Source organism: Gossypium raimondii, chromosome 3, assembly GCF_025698545.1.
Source record: "Gossypium raimondii isolate GPD5lz chromosome 3, ASM2569854v1, whole genome shotgun sequence".
Taxonomy (NCBI): domain Eukaryota; kingdom Viridiplantae; phylum Streptophyta; class Magnoliopsida; order Malvales; family Malvaceae; genus Gossypium; species Gossypium raimondii.
In genome coordinates, this window is record NC_068567.1 from 27,940,038 (window position 1) to 27,951,062 (window position 11,025).

The following is an 11,025-nucleotide window of genomic DNA, read 5'->3' on the forward strand; positions in this document are numbered from 1 at the left end:
GGTCGCATCATGTTTTGACACAACTCGCCGACATCAGAATTGGCCTAAACTTGAAGGGCCCAAGTGCAAGATGAAACATCTCATAGGCCTAATTGATTATTGGGCCAATGTTTTTAAGGACTTTTTAATTCAATATAGTTTTATTTAAATTAATAAGTTTGCATATTTTTAATTTTAGACTTGCACTTTGTGTGTTCTGCATTTAATAAAGTTATGCATTATGTAACTTCCATGCTAGTTAAGTATGCATCATAAATAATGACATGCATTATGTAACTCCCATGTTAGTTTAAGTCTACATCATTAAATTAAGTCTTGCATTAAGTAACTCATTTGTTCATTTAGTTTGCATTTCAAACCATGCATTTAAGCATCTTAGTTTAATAAATGAGTTTTTGGACATTTATTCAACTCATCTTAGTTTAATTAATAAGTGTTGCTTTTAATTAATCTAGTTTCTAGAATTATTTATTAAGGCATGAGTTAAGTTTATTTATTCTTGCTTCTTTAATTAACTAGTTGTTGGAATAGTTAATGTATATGTTTAGTTTATTTACTTAAGCTAAGTATTTATTCTTGATATGTTTAATTAGTGTTTGAATATGTTTAATAAGTTCATTTTAATGTGTTTATTGCATGTGTCTCTTCAGCTTACAATTGTTATATTTCAAGGCTGTTAAAACTTAATTGAAGTGAGTTTTCAAGTGTTTTTTGGATACAAAAGAAGGAGTTGTTACAAAGGGGGTTTTATACATCATTTAAGGAGTTTTAAAGAGCATTATATATCTTTAAATTTTGGCAGCAACTCTTTTCAGCTACCAGCTGTTTTTGTTCTTTCAAAAGAATAATTTAAGCATTCAAATCATCATTAAAGAGTTGATGTCTATTTGGCTAGCCAAGGGACAATTTAAGAGTCATCTTTCAGTCATTCAAGGACATTCATTTAGCTGAATTAAAGAGAATTCAATGAAGGAGTTATTTGTTTCAAGAATGCTAAGAGGCTTGAACTTAATTAAGCTTTTAATTAGCACATTAAGATGAATGCTTGTGACTATTTGGCTACCCTATTTTAGCACTATAAATAGGTGAAATCAGATTTTGTAATGGAACTTTTGATTCTTTTTGAATGAAACTCTGTTCATTTGGTGAGAATTACTTTTCTCCGATTTTGTACAAAGACTTGTTGGCTTCTTTACAAAGCTAGTGGCGTCAACCCTTTCTTTGTTTTATCCCAAACTTATAACTTTAGCAAGTGTGACGTTCGAACCCTATACCGAGGTTCCTATCTTTCTAGATAGTGGGTCGAGGTTTTGATTGAATTTTCTATCCATCTCATTAAACGTAAAAGTGTTGGGTCGACACTTACTAGTGTTTGTTCTTACTTGTTTCTTGAGCCGTTTTTCTTTCCTTCATTTTATCATAACCAAACACATCCATTTTTAGCCATTTTTCCTGAACCTTTGTTGTTATAAAACAATATTGAGCCTATTTTATCAATTTTATTTGTTAGCTATACATTTGTTCCTTACTTCATCGTAGACGATCGGGCAACACAAAATACGACTCGACTCAACACCGAGGTGGATCGTATCAGATTGTCTGAATAGAGTTGAGGTTTCGTAGACTTAGAGTTTGACACCTACTTCTGCACTTGCTAAAGGTCGTGGCAGAGGTAGTGAGAGATCAATTGGGCAGCGGGTTGTAGCTCATACTGTTGCTACACAGGTTGAGTCTGGAGCTCCAGCTCGAGTTTATGCTATTAGGGAGCTGAAGGATGAGGATATAATTGATGTTATCGCAGGTGCTTTTACTTTGCAATCTATTCCATTGTTTTCTTTAGTTCATTCTGGCTCAACGCATTCATATATTTTTTAGTGAATTGGCATGCAAGTTAGAGATTCATGTTGAGACTATTGGTTTGGGTATCACTGTCAATAGTTCTTTTGGTGATAATATAAGTGAATAAAGTTTACCGTAGCTGCCCTCTTATGATTCAAGGACATGTTTTCTCTGTTGATCTTATGGAATTGCCTTTCTGTGGATTTAATGTTATGCTTGGTATTGATTGGTTAACTGGGCATAAGGCTAGGGTAGATTTTAAGACTAAGCGAATTATTTTGAGAAATAGTGATGGGCTGGAAATTGTTGTTTTTGGCGAAAGATCAGGTTTTATGTCTAATGTGGTTTCGGTTATGAAGGTTAAAAAGACTATGGGGAAAGGTTTGAGGCTTATTGAGCCTATGTAATGAATTTTGTTAGTAAGGAGTTAAGAGTTCAGGATATTCGCACTATTAAGGATTTTCTTGCCATGTTTCCTGAAGAGATACCTGGTTTGCCATCGGATCTGGAAGTTGAGTTTGGAATTGAGCTTTATCTTGGTACTGCACCGGTGTCAATTGTGCCCTATCGCATGGCACCAAAAGAGCTCAAGGAATTAAAGATTGAGTTGCAAAAGTTACTTGATAGAGGGTTTATTCGACTAAGTGTATCTCTGCAGGGTGCACCAATTTTGTTTGTGAAGAAGAAGGATGGCACGATGTGGATATGTATTGACTATAGATAGTTTAACAAGTTGACCATTAAAAATAAGTATCCTTTGCCTCAAATTGATAATTTTTTTGACCAGTTCCGAGGTGCAACAGTTTTTTCAAATATTGATATTAGATCTAGGTATTATCAGTTGAAGGTGAAGGTGTCTGATGTGCTGAAAACTATTTTTAGGACTCGATATAGGCACTATGAGTTTTTAGTGGTGCCGTTTGGATTAACTAATGCCCCTGTTGCATTCATGGATTTGATGAATCTTGTGTTTCACTCATATTTGGATCAATTTGTGGTTGTCTTTATAGATAATATTTTGGTATATTCTTATTCTGAGGAGGATCATGATGAGCATTTAAGGGTTGTTTTGCAGATTCTACGAGATAAGCATTTGTATGCAAAATTAAGTAAGTTTGAATTTTGGCTTAAGGAAGTGGCGTTCTTAGGTCATGTTGTTTCGGTAGAAGGGATTTGTGTGGATCCAAAGAAGATAGAGGCAATTTTAGAATGGTAGTTGACTAGGAGCATTACCGAAGTTAGGAGTTTATTGAGTTTAGCTGAGTTGTATATAGCTAAGATTGTTTGTCTTTATGGGATTCCAATTTCAATTATTTCAAATAGGGATTTGATATTTACTTCAAGGTTTTGGAAGAGTTTGCAAGAAACTTTAGGATCGAAGCTTAGTTTTAGTACGACTTACAATCCCCAAACAGATGGGCAGTCTAAAAGGGTAATTCAAGTTTTAGAAGATATGTTACGAAGCTATGTGATCGAGTTCAATGGTAGTTGGGAGTGATATTTTCCCTTGGAAAAATTCGCTTCCAATAATAATTTTCAAGCAAGTATTCATATGGCACCGTTTGAAGCGTTGTGTGGTAGGAAGTGTGAAACTCCTTTGTGTTGGATAGAATTGGATGAGAAGCGAGTTTTTGGACTGGATTTAGTTCGTGAAACTGAAGAAAAGGTAAAGTTGATTTGCTATCGGTTGAAAGCAACGTCTGATAGGAATAAATCTTATGCGAATTTAAAATGAACAGATATCAAGTTTCAAGTTGGTGATAAGGCGTTCTTGAAAGTTTCGTCATGGAATAAGGTTTTGAGATTTCGAAGGAAAGGTAAATTGAGTCCAAGGTATATTGGACCTTCTGAAGTTGTTGAGAGGATCGTTTCAGTAGCTTATTGTCTTAAGTTGCTACCATTTTACTATTATGTTGCTACTATTTTATTATTATTGTTTGGATATTATATAAAACTTATTTTATTGTTAATTTTGTTATTATTTTAAAGGCATTTCTTAATTTTGTTATTATTTTAGAGGCATCTAATTGTTAAGTTACATCTAATATTCTTAGTGTTATTATTGTTTGGATGTATTATATATATTTTAAAGTTATATAAAAAATAATATAAAAATTAATATGGGTCGGTCGGGTCAGGTCTGGATTTTAGCATTTTTATTTGGGTCAGGCTTAAACAAAATTTTAGGCATATTTTTCAGGTTAGACCGAGCTCGGGCCTAGCAAATGAGCTTGAATTTTTAGTTGAACCCAGCCCGGCCATGAACACCTGTAGATAATATAGGTATTTCTTTAAAAAAAACATAATAGATAATTTTCCTTTATTATTATTATTATTATTATTATTATTATTATTATTGTATTTGTTTTCTTGACGAAATCTTTTTATTTGAAGAAGAAAAAGGAATTTGAAGCGGTCTCAGGAGTGCAACAAAAACTAGTAACTAGAATAACTTAAGCTAAGAAATTGAGGGAAATGAAGAGATTAAGGGAATGCATAGAAGAAGTAACGAAGTTCAGTCTACAATCTCACATTAACAAATCCCTCAATTTTGAACTTCAACTCTCCCCTGAGTTCTGCTCCAACCTCCTCCTCGATTCCGACCCCATCGATCCCAATCCAGGTACACCACTCCCCAAACCTAAATTTACACTTTCTCCTTTTTTGTATTTTTATTGTTCAAAAACAAATGAAATTATTACTATTTTTTCATATTGGAATGGTGAAGATATTTCAAAAGGAGTTCCTTCATATCCTTTATACAAACATCTGGCATTGGCTTTGAACCAATCCATAGTTTCCGGGTTCATTTGCAGTAGACAAGGCAATTCAGCATTAATGCGCGATGAGATTTCTTCTGAACAGACAGAAAAGTGGAATAAGTTGGTTTCAACTAAAGGACTTGAATTGATAAATGTTAGTTTGTCATTGTTGATGCTGTTCTTATTCCTTTTTCTTTAGGTTTTTGGCTAATAATTTGTTCTCTTGGTAGATTATGAATACCATAGACTTCGAACTTCATGTTCAGGAGCCCTTCTTTTCAATGTCAAGAGGTATTTTTTGTTGTTTTAGTTCTTTATCAATGCCCTTATTCCTTTGTCATTATCTAATCAATCCAAATTCGATTCTTTGAAGATGGCTTTAAGACAATTGAAGGATGGTGTGCTGTTGGCAAATACAATAAGTGTGCCCTGGTTCCTTTTTGTGACTGTTATATATTCAGTTTTAAGGTTCTCTGTTACTTACAGATATCATATGCATGCATTGATGGGTAGCGCAAAGTTTAGGTTTTATGCATTTATCTTCCGCCACTCATGCATCAGAAGAACTTTTAATTATTTAATTATTTATTTTAGTATTGAACCAGGTTCTATGATCCTTTTGAATAAATGTCTGGTGCTTGAAGTTCAGGTAATCTAATGCTTATTCATTTTACTCCATGTTCATGATCTGAGTGAGGCATTTACAATTTTATCAACTTTCAGGATGTTCGTCATTATGCTACATTTTCTAAGATGTTAGAGGCTGAAAGCATTTCTCAAGTCCTTCCTGGAGTTAAATCCACTGAAGAAGGTAATGGCAATTGAAGTTAACCCATGATTGGCCTTGAATTATATCTCTCTTCAGACGGGTCAAATATGGATTGGATTGTCATAAAGTTTGATTGTTGTATCTGGAATGAGGGAACCCGTTACATTATTCCGAATGTGGATTGATTTCACTGTATAATAACTATTAAAGCTAAAAGTTACCATATGATTCAACATGATAACTAGAGGACTTAAAACTTCTTTATGTGCTACTTAGCCTTTGATTTTTAATTAGTCATTATTCATATAGACATCCTTGTGCTTGGTTGTATTAATCATTAATCTTTATGTCTTAGGACTTTGAAATCCACATTCATTTTAAATGCGTCAGGTTTTTGGGACTTAATTTCATTTATGCTTAGCTATTTTCTAATTGTTTGATTAGTAAAAATGGGAGGATGCTTTGATGGGAATATTGCGGGTAGTTACTTTCTTGCTTTTAAATTTGCTAAGTCCTTTGAGATATTTTTTTATTCTTTAGCAGGTTTGCAAACATATAGGAAATTTTATACAGAGGAAGAGGAAAGGTCTTATGGAGTCATTGCTATCTGTGTTTCTAATTTGGTGGTTCAGCCTGCTATCTTGTTGGCTAGCATACTATCCGTGAGTTGCTTCATTTTCTTTTTGTGTTGTTGATTTTTTATGCTTAATAAATTAATCTGATATATCTCCCAGTGGAAAATTTCTGTTTAGTTGCTTTGCACGAGTTTGGTTTTATGGGTGTTGAATTTGTTATAAAAGTTATTTCTGGCACCGTTTATCAATTTTTGCCTGTTTCATATGGATCAATTCCATTGCCATTCTTTTTATTTTTTCACAAGAAAAAAATTCTATTGCCATTCATACATGGAGTTAGGGGCTGGCTGATTAAACAAATCATTTCAGTACTTATGAATTATGAGATTGGTATTAGTGTTATTACGTTATGTTTGTCTGCACTTGAAATACCTCCTTGACTCTAGAGGTGTCCATGGGTTAGGCCTATGTATTGTATCAACATTGTTCATATGTGTATGTGCCCAAGCTGTGAGCCTCAAATTGTCAAAACCCGTTCATATTTATAAATTTCTAACCCAAGCTTGTTTAAGACCGTCTATATTAATTTTCATATGGTATACATAATATATAAAAATAAATGAAAATTATTGCCCATATTAATTTTTCATATGATATACATAATATACAAAAAAAAAATGTAATATATATAAAAATAGAAGAAATTAATATTAAAAAAAAGGTCCGGTTGGGCTCAAGAATGTTAGAGCTCAAGCCCAACCCATTTGTTGAATGGGTTTAATATTTTTGTCCAAATATTGGGTAGGCCTTGGAACTTGGGCGAGTAGTCTGGTCCTCAAACGGGTCAACTTGATTTTGGACCATACAAATTACTTGGCCAATAAAGGTGATGTATTTTTAAATGCCTGAATGTTTAAAATTTCAATGGTTTAATCCAGGAACTGAGTCATGAAGGTGTTCAAAGTCTTTTGGGTCTTGCGCATACTACTGGAACAATTAGTGATGCACTCCCCCCACCAAAATCAACACTTCTCTCATCATTCATGTTGTCATATAATCCAGATGTAAGATAATGGCTTTGGAATTGTTTTTTGTGCTTTCTATTGCCTCTAAGGCTCGTTTCCTTTTCATCTTCTTTACCCAAAAGATTCTCCATATGTCAGACTTTCTTTTATTTTATTAATTGAATATGTTGCAATTGGTATATATGATTTGTTGTTTTCAAATAAAAAAGAAATGAGAATGCTTGGATATTTTGAAGAGCTATCTTTTTCCCTATAAAAAAGGGTGTTTGTGTTAAATGCAAAGAACTTTAGTGGTTTGTGTTGTCTAGTGAGAGTTCTTCATAGTTTTCCCACATCATACCATACAAAGAACTGTATTTCAACTACTACATAAATGTTGTGTCACTTGAACTATTCTTTTTTTTTTCTTCTGAAGCATTTATGTCTGACACATGGATACGAGGATGTGACCTCCAACTCCAAGTATTCTCCAAATACCTAAAAAAACATAGAAAAATCTAACCATACCCATGTTGAATACATATCTGTCTTCAACACACACCCGAATCCGACTAACATAAGTGTATGTTTAGGTGTTCCTTTTTGCTGTATTAGTGATTCAACTTTTGGTCTTGGGCCTGGTGAAGCAAAACATTTCAATTTACCCAGCTTTCACATTCTTGCTCTTAATGTATTTTATGACTGGTTATGGTTTTTTCTTATTTTTGTCTTCTCTAGGTCAAAGGCAGTACCCTAACTCACGGAGCTAGGGCTTTGGCTAAGCACATCAATCGAAGTAGCAATAAGTACTGGGGTAATTTAAATGGAAGTGGTGAGTTATTGGTGCTTATAGATTTTTCCCCTCTATTTTATTTATTTATTTATTTATTTTTGTGTGTGTATTGTTCAACGACACTGACTTTAAAATTGTATAAAGGTAGAGTTTCATGATTTCTTTGTTTGATAGACGGGGGTATGATTTGGGTTAATCTAGCATATGAAAAAACTAAAACCCTAGCTCTTTTTTGGAGTTGCAAGTATCACATGAGGTCTCTTTCAGCTATTTGATTGTATAACCAAAATTTTGATCTTAGTATATTAGGAGTTCGGTTAATGAGATTTAATTTTGACTCATTTAACTTCAAAAGATACACACAACAGAGTGAGGAATTAAGAAAAAGAAACAAAGGCACCTCACTTTGAAGAAACAAAGTTACTTCAATTCATATTATTGAGGAGGTGAGTTTGAAGTGGCTTGCATGAGGGACAAATGCTCATAAATTTTTCATTCTCTTTTAATTGACCATCTAATCAGTGCTGTCCTAGTTCTATCTTTCCAGATTCAAATAAAAATAAACTCGCAATGGGAGTTATTATGGATTTGATCAGTAATTCTTGCTGGTTGAATATGTATACTGTTCAACCCCATGGTGATGTCTTTGAGATAAGGGTTGCTGAAGGGTACGGTGCACGCTGGTCAAAGGACGGTTATAAGGTAAACATTTATCCTCAAAAGCATAGTTATGATATTCTAGTGCATATGTACATATATGGATTTGGGATCCATTTGTATTGATGTTAATTGGCTGTACATATTGCCTATATTGCTTTAACTTGGGGGTAAAATGTGGGATACGGTTGTGCTGACACTGGTATAATAAATTTTTTTCCAAGTTTTTGCCATATATTTGGAAGATCATACCTCTATACTCATGTCCAAATATGTAGGGGGTGATAACAGTTCAGTTTGGATAGATTTTAGAAAAAGAAAAAAATTGCAGTTAATATGTAGTATTCTGATTATTAAATAACCAAATTGAAACCAGACCATATACCAAAGACAACCAATCTGGTCTGAGCAGAATTCTATCGGTGTGAATTGGTTTGGTTTGGCTCACCGGTTTTCTTTTAAATTCTTTTAGAAGTAGCTTTTTAGTTTTATATTAAAAAAAATAAAATCTAATTATAAATTATATAAAAAATAGAATTAAGTTTGGTATGGATAATTGTGGTTTTTTAACTTGTGGACTGAAAACCGTATAGAACTGAATAGACTTAAAGTAATATCCAAACCAAAACCGATTCAAATTTAATAAAACCAAACCGAAAGATAACCAAACACTATGGTTTGAATCAGTTTTCAGTTCTCTGTATTGTTTTGCTCAGCCCTGCAAATACGTGCCTGATGAGGGTATTTTAAGGAAAATGAAGAGTCGAATTAACATAGCATATTGCTAAAATAACTTGATGTCATTCCTTTGGAAGATATAAATTTTGCTTTGCTTGAAGATATTATTTCACTTTAATATTTAGCCCCATAAATTTTATAGTTTTAGCATTTTCTACAGCCAGACTCAGATCATTGTATTTTGACCATTTAAGTTTCTGTTGTTTCAGTTCATTGGATTTCTAGAACCGTACATGGATGATGGTCACTTAAAGGGATGGAAACATTGATTTGATTCAAGAAATGTATGCATTGGCTTCCAAGATCTACAAGGTATCCCCTTTCTTTTTATTACCACTTACTACCGAAGGAGGATGATAATACGAGCTCCTTCAACCTCCCTTTGTACCAAAAAGAAAAACAAAATCCCAAGGTACCAAACAAGTTCCTTTTTTTAAAAAAATCAACTACGACTTCTCTCCAAATAATCTTCACTTCTAATTTTATTTTGTCTTGTAGGGAGGGGATCGTATCGGACACGAGTACTTAAAAAAATTGGAAGAGTATGAGCAACATGGACTAGTTATATAAAATTCATAACGAAGGCAGTCATTAAGTTCTAATTTTGGTTGGTAGAAGTTTTGCAGCAAAGACACAAGGTAAATTAGACTTGTTGAACTTTTCTTTTGAGAATTAGAATTGTTGAATTCAGCTTTTGCTATATTACTCGAACTTGAGTATGAGCGTCGGATATATATATCCGAGACAGATATGATTAGATTTTTCTATGTTTTTTTATGTATTTGGAGGATCCTTGGAGGTTATATTTCCATGTTCATATGTTAGACATGGATAAAGAGTAGGAGCAACATAGAGCCTGAGTTGTGCTATTTTTTCCAGTTTTTGGTTTCTGCATGTTTTTTACTTGTTTCTATTTGTATGGTCTGCATGTACTAGGCCAGTTCTTTGTTATTTTTCTTTTGTTACTAATAGATCAATAATGTTGCATCAAATGGATTTAGTCGGCCACTTCATTCCTATAGCTTTCAGATGGATTTAGTCGTGACAAGATTGCATCAAAATCGCCCCTTCTGGTGGAAAAGTGCTGGATTATAGTCATCAAGTTGTTTTTTTCGGCCCCATTTTTTAAAGCAATCTCTGTATTGAGTCATCGCAATCTATTTCTCTATCATCTCAAGGACCAACCAATGTTTAGGTTTTTAAGCATGCTTGAATAGGAGTGTAACTCAGTTGACCCAAGCTCAGTTTTTAAGAAACTTGAGCTGACTTGAAATAAAAGGCGCAGAGCCCAATTTGAGTTGAGTTTTGCTTTTAAAGCTTAAGCTCAATTTAAGAAAAAAATATTGGAACTATGCAAGCTTGATTAGGCTCAATTAAGCTCGTTTGCTTGTAAAAGTTTAACCTTGGTTCCGATACTTAAAATGATTATTTGTGTTCGAATTTAGATTAGGCTTAAGATACTTAAATTCAATTCGTTGAGCTTGAACAATAAAATTTACCAGCGGGTACTGTTGTTTACACGAATATGGTTTACTAATTCTATATGGTATCAACCCTGCTGGATCTCAAACTTACGCAAATAAGTCATATCTGTTGTCTTTTCTAAAACATACAAACTAATGTACTAATTTAAATATACTAATTTAAAGAATTATTTAACAAACTAGTGCCTTTAAGATTTATTTAGTAAATTATATGAAATTGGCTTCCTCAGGTGCCGACTTCAATTTTTCACATTTATCCCACCCAATCATATTAGGTTTCGGCAAGCTACAAACAATTAGGGTTAAAGGAAAAAAAATAGGGTTTACATTCAAGATTTTGAAACAATAGAGTTTTGTCTCACTTGCAAGCACAATTGAGAGGATAAAAGTCTAATACAATGGAA

At 33.3% G+C, this 11,025-nt stretch overlaps 1 protein-coding gene across 7 annotated transcripts; it reads left to right on the forward strand.

The window, feature by feature from the left end:
* Window positions 1-4,238: 4,238 nt before the first annotated feature.
* LOC105793995 (uncharacterized) lies at window positions 4,239-10,764 on the forward strand. Of its 7 annotated transcripts, XM_012622939.2 has the most exons (13): window positions 4,239-4,462; window positions 4,568-4,755; window positions 4,832-4,892; window positions 4,975-5,023; window positions 5,196-5,250; window positions 5,325-5,412; window positions 5,911-6,032; window positions 6,884-7,009; window positions 7,688-7,781; window positions 8,290-8,444; window positions 9,347-9,549; window positions 9,636-9,775; window positions 10,160-10,764. In XM_012622939.2, exons 1-11 carry the CDS (start codon window positions 4,315-4,317, stop codon window positions 9,404-9,406), a joined length of 1,146 nt encoding a protein of 381 aa, XP_012478393.1. In that variant the 5' UTR covers window positions 4,239-4,314; the 3' UTR covers window positions 9,407-9,549; window positions 9,636-9,775; window positions 10,160-10,764. The 7 variants fall into 7 exon arrangements, with proteins under 7 accessions (XP_012478393.1, XP_012478397.1, XP_012478392.1 ...); XM_012622943.2 differs by lacking the exon at window positions 10,160-10,764 and having other exon boundaries at window positions 8,276-8,444; window positions 9,636-10,015; XM_012622938.2 differs by lacking the exon at window positions 10,160-10,764 and having other exon boundaries at window positions 9,636-10,015.
* Window positions 10,765-11,025: the final 261 nt, after the last annotated feature.

Coding starts and splice junctions, on each gene's coding strand:
- LOC105793995 (XM_012622939.2), top strand. CDS start 4,315: ATGAAGAGATTAAGGGAATGCATAGAAGAAGTAACGAAGTTCAGTCTA. Junction 4,893..4,974: donor CTTCTTTTCAATGTCAAGAG/GTATTTTTTGTT, acceptor GATTCTTTGAAG/ATGGCTTTAAGACAATTGAA. Junction 8,445..9,346: donor GGTCAAAGGACGGTTATAAG/GTAAACATTTAT, acceptor CTGTTGTTTCAG/TTCATTGGATTTCTAGAACC.